This window comes from Tinamus guttatus, unplaced genomic scaffold (assembly GCF_059628265.1).
Source record: "Tinamus guttatus ecotype Peru unplaced genomic scaffold, ASM5962826v1 Tinamus_guttatus_pri_ptg000227l, whole genome shotgun sequence".
NCBI lineage: Eukaryota > Metazoa > Chordata > Aves > Tinamiformes > Tinamidae > Tinamus > Tinamus guttatus.
The window spans coordinates 1,548,889-1,564,220 of NW_028288761.1; the positions used below are offsets into that span (position 1 = coordinate 1,548,889).

At 44.7% G+C, this 15,332-nt stretch overlaps 1 protein-coding gene across 1 annotated transcript in view; it reads left to right on the top strand.

Annotated features, from left to right (window-relative positions):
• The window catches only part of LPP (LIM domain containing preferred translocation partner in lipoma), a 295,572-nt gene that overhangs the window by 83,364 nt on the left and 196,876 nt on the right, over positions 1 to 15,332 (top strand). Inside the window, exon 3 of the mRNA XM_088525533.1 lies at positions 14,274 to 14,475. Within this exon, the coding sequence (XP_088381659.1) occupies positions 14,283 to 14,475 (193 nt within the window). The 5' untranslated portion in view covers positions 14,274 to 14,282. The remainder of the gene's footprint in view (positions 1 to 14,273; positions 14,476 to 15,332) is intronic.

A 15,332-nucleotide genomic window follows, 5' to 3' on the forward strand; every position in this document is an offset into this window, starting at 1 on the left:
TTGCATTTTAGATTTCTTTCATCTCTGTGCACTTCGTGGTGAGATAACCCTTAGAGAGCTCAAAACGCTATAAAGAAAGGGCTAAATGCTATCCTCAGTGTAGGAGCAGAGGTGAGAGGGAGGATACAGAAGGACAGTGGAATGTAGAAAGACTTCAGGCTTGCTTGACATGGCACAGAAAGATGGGCAATAGGTCCCATACCCCAACGTCCCATCCTCTGATTCAGCATCGTTCCTGTCCCTGGAAGGAGTGTCCATCTGTCCCTCTCGGGGTGTGGAACAGGTGGCGAGAAGTGGATGGGAAGGAAGGTCGTTTTTCTTAAATGGACCAAGGAAAGTGTGTTCTTTTTCACTTCTCAGAGAAAGTTTCTGAAGACTCATAAAATTGGGCAACCAGCCTCTGGGAATTGGACATATAAATTTTCTTTATGCTTGTGAAAGTCTCTCTTCTACAGTTTTGTTTCCAGTTTTGTTTCCTGCTCCAAGATGTATAAAAGTGTGAAATGTTGTTTGGTCTGTACACAGACAGTTTGGACAGCAGAAGTCCAGGGAATCCCACTCTTCCCTGTTTAAACCTCAGCACTCCTCCTCTAGATAGCCCAAATTCTGTATGCCATATTTAAAGTAAATATATGTGTGCGTGTGTATTTTTCCCTGGTGAGCTTATGTAAGACCCGAGTAGATTCTCCTGTAAACTGATGTCATCTTCAGAGCAGGTGGGCAATGGATGGATGGGAAAGCTGTGATTAAGGAACTGGACTGCAGCTTTTGGAAAGGGATTAGGTTCTTGCACAGGTGTGGACGTGGTTCTTGTGCGTGTCATATGCACACATCCTGCATCTGGTGTGTGGTAGAAGCAGGAGTAATTTTCACACGTGAGTTCATATGCTAGGATGAAGTCACCAATGTGCAGCTATTAAAGCAATATAGAGACTCATACCTACACAGAAGAGCACAAGGGATGGTGAAACCCTCCGTTCTCCTCACTGATCATACTTCAGCCTCTTGTATAGGCCATGACTTGCCCGCAGCCATTGATGATATGGGCAGAAATTGAATCTGAAGCCAAATCCTTTCTGCACAGGGGAAGTGTTGTGAAACAGAGCAGGGGTGTGAATTTAAAGTGCAATAGCTCTTTCCGTGTGTACTTGTCATGTGGGCAGTCTTATTCTGCTCCAAGAGGGCTTTTGTGTAGTTCTGCTTAATCCATTGCCAAAGGCAGTCTTACTGCAGAAAGAAGAATGCCCACACAGGGAGCAAATAGCTTTTCCAGGCTATTTCACCATGCTGAGGAGTCCCAGGAGATGCCCATAGTTTCATGTCCCCATTAATGTCACAGGAGCTTGCTCTTCAGCCCTCTCTTCCATCAGAGCTTTAGCATGCCTTGGACTTGGGCAATTAGGAGCATCTCCTTGACCTTTCTGGGCTGCACAAGCATCACTCATTTGCCTGGAATCATGAGACTGCTCAGTGATCCCCCATTCCTTGGTTCTGTCTTGACCAGCTGCCCTTGCAAGTTGGATGTTCTCCATCAGCACCAATGCCTCCTGTGCTGCAAGCCTAGCTGCTGAAGAGAGCTCTTGTGAGATCATGTCTCTGATTCTGTGTTCTTCATTTTTTCATGTGAAATGCTCAAGCAAACCTGTGAATTGATCTTGATCATTATCTGAATATTGCTGAACAGCAGGAAAAAAAAATAAAGGAAAAGCCCATCTGTTCTACAAAGAGGCAGTGTAAAGAGCAGGCTCTGTAACTAAATAAATTCACATCTGTTTAACAGAACCATCAAATGGCGAGCAGAGGGGCCTAATGTGAATCACATGTTGAAACCACAAGTATGAGTGAGATGAGCTGCAAAAGAGAGAGCCTGGAAGTGTTGATCCATGTGAGCAACTGTTGGTTCCTCTCTTTATTCTCTTTCTCTCTCCTAGTTTCCCAAGTAGATGATTTAGAGTAAAAATGACAGGGATGCGTGCATGTGTACGTATGTGCATATTTGTGTATTCTTTGTGTGATTCAGTAACCTTTCTGTATCGTCTTGAGCTCATAGCAGCTATTGGAAGTCAGGAGAGCAATGAATAATAGTGGAGGGTGCAGGGGAGGGAGGGCCCAGCTGGTTCTCCTTGAGCAGAGAGCACAGGTGAAGCTGATCCTGGTGATTTTGCAGCCAAGTGGGCCCAGGTGTGCTGGCTTTAAAAGGGGGACTTCCTCTCAAAGAGGTTTCTTGGGTGGAAGTCTCCAGTATGGTCTTCTCGAGGAACCCAAAGGGAGCAATGGAGAAACATTAAAGGGTAGGTTATGCCGTGATTTGTGAAAGTTGTTTTCAGAACAGGTAGCTAATATGAGTCCTAGCTGACTGTATCTTTCTATGGATCAATTTAGTTTGTTACTTAGGTTTCCCCCTTAATGTTTTAAGTCTTGCAGAAACAAAGGGCAGCTCAAGTTTCCATATTGGTTGCATTTGCAGTTCATTTATTTTTTTCTGTGCCAAGAACATATCAATACCATTTTAAAATATAGTATTTTTATGACTTGAGGCAGCAGTTTCTAACTTAAAAACAACAAAGCTTTGAGTATGTACACACAATTTGGGTGCTTCAGTTACATTAGCAGACTAGTCTCCATAGCCCATTAGAGAGTCCACTGCGAGGGGGCAAGAGCCTTCCCCGTATGTGGAGCCTTCTGCAATACCTCATGAAAAGAAAAATATAATAATTTGGTTCCAAATATTTCTACTTGTTGTTGTCTTGCCTTTTGTCTTGCCTGTTTTGCGGGTTAACGGGCCAGATTTGCAGGAATGAAGAGTGACTGTAGATACGTTGTTAATTCTGGTTTGCCTCTCCTATGGTTCAGTCCCCTTCCTTTAGCTGAGAAAAGACTGTGCTCAGGGAGAGCACCTGGAACCTGAGCTCTGCCAGAGCTTGCTGGAGGCAACGAAGCACCTAAGGGTCCAGTGGGGTTGAAGGTCCCCATGGTGTGATTAAGATGTTGGCAACTGTGTTATTTGGAAAGAGAAATGTGTGCCTTGCAGAATGAAGGCATGCGGAACTGCCTTGCAGGTGCTTGCTAGCGTGTGAGAACAGGTATTGCCTGAGACCTGTGGGATCGGGGAAGCGACTGAATTGGGGGGCATTTGATGAGGTGGGCTGTGTGTGCACACATACGAGCAGCATGGCCTGGCTGCCTTAGCATACACCAAAACCAGGACGCAAGGAGTTTCCAGTGGTTAGGATGCAGCAGTGTGTCAGTATCTCATAAGCAGCAGCTTGAAGAGCGTGGTTCCTCCTCCTGAGATTTCCTGTGCTCAGGGTTGTTTCTTTTTGCCTTCCTGCTGCTCCATTTTTTCTCACAGCCTGAGATGGTGCCGTGGAAATAGATGAGCACTGTCGTACTTTCTGGAGAGGGTCTCATTTGGGCCCTTTCACATCTAGGGAACCAATGAATCCAGATTAATCTGGAAACTCTTCTATCACAAGAAAGCTTTGTAGCAGTTACTGGGAAGAGGAAAAAGGATTATTTGACTGGCTGAAAACAGAAGACACAAATATGATGTTGGTGGAGTAACTGGAGTTATCCTTTCAATAAGAGGTGATTGTTTAGCAACGTTGCTAGGCCAGCATGGTTGCCTGGCTGTGATAACTCCAGTGTTGGTACTAGAGTTTGAAGCAGCTGAAGAGCTTCCCCCAGAGCTTTGCACTTTGGAAATTCTTCAGTGAAGTGACACTGAGCTAACAGGGAACAGAAATAGTTTCCCAGATTGGTGCTCAGAAGTTTGAGTTTCAAAGAAGAATTGAAAACTGAGACTGAAGCACTACTCACAAGTTTCTTTTCAGAGCAAAATTAACGCCCCACAGTTACTAAAAGATAGCTTTATCTTGGTGTGCTTTGACATGAGGCATGCTTGCCTCCGGTCATTTCACTCATTTCCCTGTGCTTCAATAATTTCCCCCTTTGAAGAGCTGTCTTCTCAAAGGGCTGAACTCTGTGTCTGCTATGATTAGTACAGGGATACCTAACATGATCTTATGACTTCGCCTCCTATCCACGTGTTCATGGGCAATTAGGGGCTCTTTTGACTTGGCATCATTTCAAAGCCTATCTGTTGTTTCTCAGTGGGCTGTCCTTTCTTGACAAAAGCATCTGGAGCTCACAGTGGATGCCAGGTGGAATGTGGGTCAGCTGTGTGTTCTCACTGCAGATGAAGCAAACTGTCTGTGGGGTGGTGTCAGGTCAGGTCTGGCCAGTAGGCTGAGGGGAGTTATTGCTCCTCTTTCCTCCATCTTGATGAGTCTGGCAATCTTGGGTCTCCCAGCTGAAGTGGGGTGTTGAGAAGCTGAAGACCATGCAGAGGAGGGCTGCCAAGACAGTCAAGGGCCTGGAGTGTTTGGTTTGCAAGAAGCGGCTGAGAAGGCTGGGCTTGTTTAGTCTGGTGAAGAGGAGCTGAAGGAGGGATCCAGTAGCAGCCTGCAACTGCTGGAAGGAGTGTTATGGAAATGACGGGGCCAAGCTTTTCTTTCTCTGCATGGCAAAATAAAGTGCAGTGGACATAAGTAGTGGTTTGGGAGATTCAGACTGGAGAGTGAAAAACTATTTCATTGGGAGGATAGTGCAACTCTGGAGTAGGTCACCAGAGATCGGGGCCTTCTCTATTTTGGCATATGTCAAGTTTCAGCCAGACACAGCTGTGATGAGCCTTAGCTCATGTTGGTGATAGTCCAGTCCTTGGCTCGCGGCAGGACTTAATGATCTCCAGAGGTTCTTTTTCTTTATTGACAATGCAGAAGGCTTTCAGTCTGTTGGATAAAGAGACACTATCATCTTTGTTTTTGCATTTTGCCTCAAAAGTCAGGGATGTATCAGGGGTGGTCAAGGCCTGGTGATGTCTAACCACTTGTCGTGGAAAACTGGGGAAATGCTGTCTCTTTCTGATGGTTTAAACAGGTGTCTGTGTCTTTCCTTTACTCCAGTTTTCACAAGGCACCAAAATATCTTGCTTCCATTAGCAACCTCTCTGCAGCATGAGCTTCCAGCCATTGGGCAGCAATTCCTCTTCTCTGTATTAGGCTATAGGATTTTCTGTAGGAAAAAGGCAATTTTCCATGAGCATCTGCTAGGCACCATGAGCCAAAAAATGAAGCACAGATTGGCACTGTGCTCAGGAAGGGCTGGGGGAGTATCCAGGTATTCTTTGTAATTGAGCCTATGACTTCCAGGATGGTGGTTTGAGATAAGAGAGGAAAAGTTAATTGAGTCATGTGTTAAAGAATCAGGGGTGAAGGTTTTGTTCCTGCACTCAATTCCTACCTGTTGATTGATTTAATTGCTGATTTAGGTATTGGGGTTTCAAAGACTGGTTCACCCTGCCAGCCCCGAAGGTTGCACTGGAGATGCCCTGTGCTTGCATCCTGCTTGAGTGGGGCCCATGCTCTGAGGTGCAGCTCCCTTTCAATTTGCAGAAATCATCCCCATGTCCTGGCTTCTGATTGCCAATTACTGATCTGTTTTCTTCCAGGAACAGTGACAGTTGATTCCGTTTCAGTGACCAGCTCGCTCTTCCTGTGACCACAACTATTTTAGGACAGAAGTAGAGCCCAGAGAACGTGTCACAAAATAACAGACCATCAGCACACGTGCTCACCTTGCTGGGTACAACCTCAAGGTCTGAGTTGTTTCAGTGCTCACTTTGCTCAGTGTTCAATTCCCCCCTTGCTCCTGATCTCAGATCCCTGCTGTTTCTCCCCAGGCTGAGACATACACAGAGCGCTCTGTAAAGCTAATACAATTATCTGTGTGTCAATATGCTTTCATGGTCCCATTTTGTCCCACTAGAGTCTTATTGCTTAACTTGATGCTGAGCTGAGCGTTTGTTCTGCACGGTTCCTTCTTGTTTACAGGTAACATCAGCATCCAAACAGCTTTGGCTTGCTGTGAAAGCTTTAACCTTGCCATCTCTGTGTTGCCTTGGTTTGTGTTCTCTTATCTGGGACTGTCTTGGTAGGCCTGGTTTTACTACAACTCTGCTGGCTGACAAATCCAGTCCAGGAACTGTTTGGATTGATGGGCGAGCCATTAGAGTTCTGTGTTGCTTGTTAGTGTCTTTCTACAGTTGGAAGCCAAGTGCTGAACTATCCCATAGGCAAGACAGTGATTTTTTTGCACACAGAAGGATTAACAGTAGCGGTCTGTGACAGAGACATTTGGGGAAAAAAATATGCTTGTGAAAACCATATTTGTGTAAAGGAACTCGTGGCCTGAGATACCTGAAAGAACCACTCTACATCATTTTGCTTGTTCTTTTGCTGCCCCTGTTAATGCATTTCTTCCATTAAACTTTTCTTTGTGATGCAGTGACACTCCCTCTGGAACAAAGGCTTAAAAATTTGGAAGAAGTCGGTCTTGCTTAGAGCTACCTCCAGGCTTAATTGCTAAGATTTGGCCACAAACTTTGCTGCCCCCCAGTTTGTATTTCGGGTGGGCCACCAGGCCTGTCCACTCCATTCTAATTGCCATGAACATTTTTTGATGACCAGTTGTTAAGACTTCAATATTTTGTCCAATATTGTTTTGCTCAAGTTGCTGAGGATTGTCTCATGCTGCAGAAGTCGGGAGTTGGCTTGCTGTCTGCTGAAATTAAAATGTGGTCATTAGAGTTGTGTTAGATTAGATAGATCTATCTATCTCCAGGGAGTCTGTACTATCTCTTTGTTTCAATGCAGATGGGCCAGTCAAGTTCAATTTATTGGTTTTTAAAGCCTAGTTTGTCATCCAACACCAGGATGTGACATGGCTGTAAAAGGAAGATGTTGTTCATCAGCTTTTATGGGTGTGTTGCAGCAGCAAAGTCAAACAGCCTGCATCTACTCCCAGAATTGCTAATGTAATTACAGTGTGAAAGAAGAGGAATCTTGTGTTTAGCTTGCTCTTTTCCCTTTCCCGCTATTGAGGTTGATGCAAGAAAAATGAGCTAAGAAAGAAACTTAAAGAATTGTTTTTAGTTAGTCAGAATTGTCCCAGGGATAGTAGTTTGGTATAAGGTTGAATGTGGCATTGAGTCACTATCTAATGAACTGTACGAGCATGGTGACTTCAATCTGTGATAAGCAGTATCATAGTAGAGATCCATCTAGCAGGTCTTTGCCATCTCTGTCCTGGATCTGCTGTCTACCTGCTGTATTTGATTAATACTTTAAAAGTTCTACTGCCCTAGCTACATGTAGCAAGTCACATCCTAGTGTGATATAGTTCTGATGGCAAAAACCCAAGTTTGGATGCAGCTGTGCCAGAAAAAAAGAAGTTTTTTTCCAAGGTTGTTAGTAGAATGAGCATATCTTGTACTTAAGAACCACTGTGATGAGAGGATAGAAAATACAATGTTATATTGCCAATAGGTGATGTGGCTGGCTTGGCTTATGTGGAGTCCAGATGTCTTCAAGGCTTCCTGAGTGCAGCTGAAGCTTCAGCCTTGAAATCTGGAGACTTAAACTCATGGAATAACTGAGATGGGAAGGGGCCTCTGGAGGTCATCTGGTCCAGCCCTTTGCTCAAAACAGGGTGAAATTTGAATTTAAATGAGCAATTCTGCAGGACACACTAAAAGCAATTGAAGCTGTTAAAGCCCGAGTGAGAAAATACTAGATTATATCCTTGGAGAGGAATGTTTTCAGCACAGGCTGAATGGTTGGCTGGATGGTTGTTATACTCAATCTAGATTTGTCTCCACTAATTCTTGTGATAACATTAGTGACATCTCAGAACTGGAAATTGGTGAATGCTTTCAGCCCTGTTTAAGTGAGAAAGGAATTTCTGATTCTTTGAGAGGATTTGAGTTGTGTGCACAAATCCCAGCCTTACCCAAGTGTTTGGAAGGAATGCTGTGTCTAGGGAAGAGGGGGTTTACAATGAGCACTGCCGTGTAGATGGGCAATGGTTAAGGGAGTTCAAAAGGGATAACAGTTTCCCCAAATCACATAATGTCCTAAATGATGTAAAACTAATGTGAAATATGTCTTTTCATATGGGAAAGACATCCCCGAGGACTTGGGCTGAGCTTGTAACTTTGGTACTTCCTATGTTTGATTAAGGGCCTCTAATGAGACCAGAACTGTGGCATTATATTCTCTTTTGGAGGCTGCAAGAAATGGGAAAGCTCTATGACTATAGATCACTGAACATAAATGGAGAAATAAATTCACTTGACTTTAAAGGGAAACAATGCCAAGAGAAACGAGCATCTGTAGGAGTTCATAAAGAGCAAATCTCTTTGGTCAGCCTCTGTTACTAGTTATGGTTGATTAGTGGAGTAGAGCTGATAAAGCAAAGAACTGTGTTTCAGCAGAGCATTTGGGATTTGGGTTCCTGCTTTTGGGAATACCAGGTGCCCCCCCCCCCCCCCCCCAAAAAAAAAAAAAAAAAAAAAAAAGAAAGGAGGGGTGGGGGAAGAAGACAAGCTTAGATGCATGGATCGGAGAGTGGGGAGAATTTTAGCCTGCCTTTTTACCCTGGGCAGTTTTAAGCCCTCAGAGACTAAGTTGGTTAACCAGGGAGGGGAATATCTTGTGTTTCTCACTGGTAGCAAAAATAAGCCACAGAAGGGCTACCAGCTGCATCCAGCGGCAGTGGATAAGGTACTGTCCTCCTTGCATCTGATCAGTCCATTGGCGTAAGGAGTTGTGGTTAGATGTTCTTACATTGTATACCATAGTAAAGCCACTGGATTTAGGAAGGAGTTGGATGGAAGGTAGAGCAGACTGTCTGCAAGCATGGACTGATGTTGCTGTTACTTATTTATTTTTATTAAACACTGTTCCTACCTTCTATAGAGCATTGGTTTAACTAAGGGACAAATCCTTCTGTTTGGGCAAAGTTTATCAGCATCTGAAGAGTGCTTGGTCCGTGTTGCAAGTATGAAAATGAAGACTGGTTTAGGTACTGTGTAATCACGGGGGGGAAGGGGGGGCAAGCTGTTTCAGGGATGAAAATTAAATTCCAGTTTCTGGAGAGGACAAATTGGTGCTGTACCCTTCCATTGCTTATCTGATGTGAAGCTAAATTAACTTGGAACTCTCTTTGTTTTATCCTTCCTTCTCAAAGGTGAATGGCATCCTGTAATTAAAAGCAAAAGACAAATGCTTATATATGTGCATTAAAAAAAAAAAGACTGTTCTTTCTTATTGTCTGGGTATTTTATTCTATTGATATTCCTGGTCTCACATTTTTAGAGAATGTGGTCTCATCTTGGGCTTCGTGGATTCCGGTTCCTCTGCTGTGGTGTATTCTTTTACAGTTATAATTTTCTGAAGTTATGGCATGAAGTTTTCCTAATGATAGAAGCAGAGCGCGCTGTTCTCTTTATTTATGCAGCTCGGTTTCATTCTTTGCTCTTAATGTTATTTATCATGGTTAGTCCAGTCTCATCCTCTACCTCCAAAAGTAGGCGATGACTAATGCTTCTAAGGAAGGAAGGATAACGGAGCCTTGGGCAGCCACAGCTGCTGGACACTGTGGTTTTTGCCTTTGATACTATTCATTCCTTTCACTTTTCCATTTTAAGTTGCCATTCTTGGAAAAATGGATTTTATCCTGCCATCTGCCATTTCAGAAAAGTTAGGTGAAAAATTGGAGAGAGTTCAGAGTAAATAGATTTTCTTGATTCATTCACATATATATTTTTTTTAATATATACACAGTGAGTTTAATTGAAACTTAACTGTTTTGATTTAGTTTAACCAATGACCTGGCTGTGTTGTGAAAGCAACTGCATAAGCAAGAGAGGCAGTTGTGTAATGTGGATGACAGGAGTTTAACAAAATCCAATGGTTGGAAGCAGAGCTACATAATTTTAAACCAGGCATAAAGGAGAAGCTTTAAATATGATGCTCGATTGCCTTAGATATTTACCTGATGCCATGGTGGGTTCTCTATCACGTGCAGAGAGACTGTGTGTCTTTTTGAAGGTCATTCTTTAGCTCAACGAAAGCTGCTGGAGGAGGAGCTGAGCAGGGTTGTGATTGCCCTACGCTCTGCAGAGAGCTAGACCAGAGGGTCAGTGGGACTTCAAAATCTGTGACGGAAGGAAGCTTTAGGAGGGGGTTGTATGGGATGCGGATGGTGAATTTGGGAAAGAGGTGTTGCCAGAGTGTTCGAGGAGTAAGGACTGCCCCAAGAAAAATGTAGCAGCAGATCTGGAAGAGAAGTCTTGAGTTATGGCTGACCAGGAGCAATGGTTATCTCAGACAGAAATGCAGGGGACTTGGGCAGAACAGCGGGAAGGAGGCTCAGACTTTGAAATCAGGAGATTTGCTGGTGCTGTAGGAGGATTACCAGGGGCACAGGCTCTCCTGACAAAGATCGTTCCAGCCTGGCTACGTTAGATATTGGCTGGCTTGATTTATTCAGCCTTGCTAGGAAGGCGCTTGTTGAAGGGAAACCATGCCTGACGAATGATGTGCTTGGAGCAGAAATAAGGGGGCAACCGTAAATCTACATCTGCAGCTCAGCTTTTCAGCTGAGGCCCTGTGGACCAGCTCTTGGCTTGAGCAGTGGAGGCTCCAGCCCGTAATGCACTATGTTTGGCATGCAGGAGCAGCAGTGGCTGGCTTGGCTGTCAAAAGGTTGATAAACTGCAATTTTCTCTGTTAAAAAGCTTTTTATTTTTTCTTTTTTGGGGCCGAGGTGGGGTGAAAGGGAGGGGGGCAAACCACAGTGATTCAGATTTGGTCTGGTGGTTTTTCACTCTGTCTGCTATTACCTTTGAAGAAAGAACTGGCTGTGTTTTTGTCTCAGCCTTAGGTAAGGCAGCTCCATCTGTGACAAACAAGGCCTGAGGATGTGCCTCAGCCCGTTACCCTGGTGGTGTGCAGGCTCCAGGATCTTTTTTCTAATGATTAATTCATCTCGATGCTCCCTTCGTTATGTTTTCCCTGTTTCTCTTAGTCTGCAGTATCCAATACGGCATGTTCATCTCATTCTGAGTTCCTTAGTGATTTTAGGCTTCTTCCAGCTGCTGGCTTCTGCAATCCTCTGCATCTGGTTTAAAAACACTGTTTAATGTAGAAATGGCAGAAATAATCATTTTGGAAAGAAACACCTGTAAGGTAAGAATGAAATGTGCCTTTATTGATCACATTTGCTGGCTATCTGCTGGAGAGTCTTGGTCTGAGTGCAGGATCCAGGACAATGTAGGATGCAGTGGCCTGTTTAGAGCAAAAGGATTGGTTATCAGCACAGGGTAACTTGTGCTTTTTTGTTTGTTTATTCTTTCCCCTCTTGCCAGGGAATGTTGAGCAAACACTGATGGCTTTATCTAAATTAGCAGAGTGCTCTATTATGGAGAAACATGCAGTCAGAAGTTGGATGCTGTGACTCATCTGCATGCCAGTGTCCCTTAAGTTGCCTTGTTCTTAGCCTTTTACCCTAGGCATACTGTCACGTGCACTGAAAACATGAAAAGTGGTGGAAAAAATCAAAACAAAACCAGAAGTTTAGCTTCATCTGTTAAAAAGAGAATGGGTCATTTTGTTTTTTTTATGGTATTGCAGAGTAGCTGGGCTAAATTTAATTGAGGCTGGGGAACTGGGGCTGGAACAGGCAAGGAAAAGGGAACTTGTTGGAAACATTTTCAAAGCACGTGTAGCAAAAACAAGTGCCAACAAATAAACATCAGAAAATGAGAGAGGAAGAAAGAGGAAGAGGAAAGGCTTACAGGAAAACAATTAGAAAATACCACCAAAACAAATGCTTTAGAGAGTAGCTGGTATCGATCTGCATGCCAGCTTGCAGTCAGCGACTGAGATGCACCTGTGCGGTCTTCACACTCTAGAATCGCTCCAAAGTGCGCTCTGTCCCCTAATCTTGTGCACTGAGATGTTGGACCGTCTTTGGCCACCCCAGCATTGCGCAACCTGCCTGTGGAATGTCCTGGTGCTTGTGTCGCTCAGCCCGCCTGTGCCCCGGACCTCGCGGATCGCAAGAGCTCTGTGGACCAAGACACGTTAGCGTACTGCATGAGAGATGGCTAAGGAACACCTGGATGGAAACACGATGGGAATCCTGTAGGTTGAGGCTGTCTGGTTGCAATCGGTATGGAGGTAATGGCCATGGTCCTAGGGCTCATGTGCTCTGAACCAGTCTTTCATGTGACATGTCAAGCAAGGGGCTGAAAACCTGTCCGAATAAAGCCTCAGGATGCTTTTAGCCGTAGGGAAAATAGAGCTGCCTTTGGGTGTGATAAATGTAGAGTTGTCCTATGTAGCTCTTAGAGCACACTCTATCGTGTATACCCTTAAAACATAAGGAGTTGGCCAGGTTTTATTGCTGTGCTTCCTATTTTGAAGGATATGGGAGGAGGAGGTAGCAGGATGGATGCGCCTTTTTGCTCTAGTGGCAGCGGTTGTCTTGTTCCATGGTGCTGCTGTTCGAGAGAACCAGAGCTGGTGGAAGTGCGGTTCGCGTGCCACCTCCGCTGCCGTCATGGCTGGCTTGCTCTCTGGCCCTGTGGGGAGGACCTGCCTTTCACTTCTTCCTTTCGTAATGATGCTCCTCGCTGTTAACACGAGGTTGGTTGGCGGCTACATGTGGGAGGAAAAGTCACCTTGTCCTTTGCAACTCAGACTTAGCAGAGCTATCGTGAGGGGGAAGCGCAGGAGATGGTGGTTGCCCTTCTCCACTGTGCTCCTGCCGGGCTCCCAGTTGCCACATCTGGGGCTGTTTGTGCGTGACCCATTGGCTTCCTTGCGTTGATGCTGGCTGCCCCGTGCAACGGACCCTCCCTGCAGCAGCAGGGATTGCAAACGCTCACGCTGAGCGGGTCGTGCCACCCTAGGCGAGACGCGCTTTGGGCTTGATGCCCGGCACTTGCATTGCAATGAGCAGTGGGGATGGAAGATGAGCTTAAACTTTTTACCTCGCAGTCTTTGGTTCAGACTGTGGACTGAGCAGGAAACTTGTTACCCAGAGTACGCACATGGGGCCGAAACAGGCACAGTTCTACATACGTGGGCTTTTAACAAGCACTGCTGTTGAATGAAGATACTTGCCTTGCCCACAGTGACTCAGCATCGCTGCCTAATAGCAAATTGCTAGGACAGATGATCCTTATGGGCTCTCGCTTGACTGCTTTTCCAGATTTATGTCTGAGATTGCCCCTCTGTGGTAAAGGGCTTTCCTGATTTTGCTCTCTCTATAGTTTGTAGGATTCACAGCTTTGCTGGTCAGAATGAGTTTGGAAAACACCTGACCCTTAGCTTCCACAGCTCAGTCTTGACACTTGTAGTGATAACGGAGCACAAATTAGAGAAAGAGGAAATTAAACATGATGTTCTGCTTTATTTTGTCTGAGTAGAATTAAGGGCATTGTCAGATATATTTTAGTCCTACTTAAATGACCTTGGAGTAGCTCGAGTCCTGCTTAGAGAGGTAGCTCTGAAGGTCTGCAGGGCTGTCACTGCTGCCTTACAACTGTGACTTGCACGTGATGCAGAGTGTTTGTTTATTGCAGTTCAGGCCATTATGAACAGATATTTTATGGACAACATTTTCATCTGCATCTAAGTCCAGTTCTCCAAAGTGATGTAGGCTTTTAAAAAGGCCAAAGCCAAGATTGTCATAAATAAGTAAAGATTTGGGCTGCATCTGTTTTCTGTTACGCAAGTTGAGACATCTAAAAGGAGCCTGGTTGTCAGCGGTTGTGGGTTTCTGGCATTTTTTTCAAAATTGGCATGCTTTTAAAATACCTGAAGCTGGGCATCCAAAAATGGAGGCATCGAGAATGATTAGCTACTTTGGAAAACCTTTTTCTTAAAATTTTAAATGGAAGGCAGTGGAACCTGGTGTTGTAAGCGGCATGTGAAGAAGCGCTGAAGTCATGCAAGGTGAATTTTTGGAAGTGTTTCTGCCTGTATGTAACAAAACTTGTCCCTATAGCACCTTTGCAATTTTAATGTACTCGCAAAAGGGCAAAGCAAATATATCACCATTATGCCAGTAGATGGTGGAACTGATAGGGTTCTCCAAGGTAAACTTTGGATCAAAGCATAAAATAACACTACTTTCTGCTGATATCACTGGCATGTTCATCAGCACCTACTGGGGAAAGAAGAACAAGTTTGTATTTTAAGCAGAAATACCAATATGTTTAAAGATAAACATGAAAAGCTTAACATAATAAAGAATATCATTTAACTTTTAAAATTAGCAAAGTGGTAAGTTCGCCACTCTTGCTTTCTCAGTTGAAATTCCTGATGTATGTATGTGATTCTTTCTGTCTCTCCTCTCAGACCTGAACCATGTCTCACCCGTCCTGGTTGCCACCGAAGAGCACCAGCGACCCTGTTGGTCACGTTACTGCGAGGATGGAGACCACTCACGCCTTCGGGACTCCCAGCATCTCGGTGTCCACCCAGCAGGCACCAAAGAAATTTGCGCCTGTCGTTGCCCCCAAGCCAAAGTACAACCCATACAAGCAACCAGGAGGTGATGGTAAGAATTTTTTTTTTGAAAGAACCACAGCTGTACAGCTCAAAGGAGTTAATCTCCAACACAGGCTGTTCCTGGCTTGTTCTTGTTTGGGTTTGTGGGAGCGTTTTTAGATCATTCAAATGAAGACAAATCTGAAGGTATCTTTTACCCTTGCTCTGGATAGCTACCTTCACGTTAGGTGTAGAGGTATTATAAAGGATGTATAGGACAGATCTGACCTGATTTTAATTGAAAGCAATTGAAAGCAACTGCCCTATCTCTAAGACTGATACTTTTCAAGGAGTTTTGTTTGTTCAGTGTCTATTGAGCCAGGGAGTTGAGAACTCAACAGCCTTTTCAGTATTAATACTTTCATTGCAGCCCGATTTTTTGCAAAAGTAGGATGACTCAGGGTCTGGGTAGGTTTGGGATGACAGGGTATGGGTTAAGCAGAAGGGCTTTCAGAATGCTTCATCCGTAGTCTGTCTGTTTGATTCAGCCTTACTTTTGTTCTTTTTCCTCTTTTGTGGCAGGCTTTCGAATATGAAATAATTTAATGATGTGATATGTGGATATTGGTGACCATCACAAATAGCCTCTGGAGATGTTATGTTAGTAAAACCATAGCTTACCCATCCCCATGCTTTGGCCATGCTCTGCCTCCCGCTTTCCAAGCCCTCCGCGCGTGGTGCAGTCGGATACGCTGGAGTTGGGCTCCCGTGCTGCGGGCAAGCTTCCCACCAGCGGGAAGGGCTGCCCGGGATGTGTCTGGGCTCCCTGCAGGAAAGCTGCCAACAGGAGCACCCTGGGAACCCTCAAGTGCTGGGGAGACAGTGCATCTAGGGCAGGGGAACATGGGGTTTTTGGGAAAGAGGAGG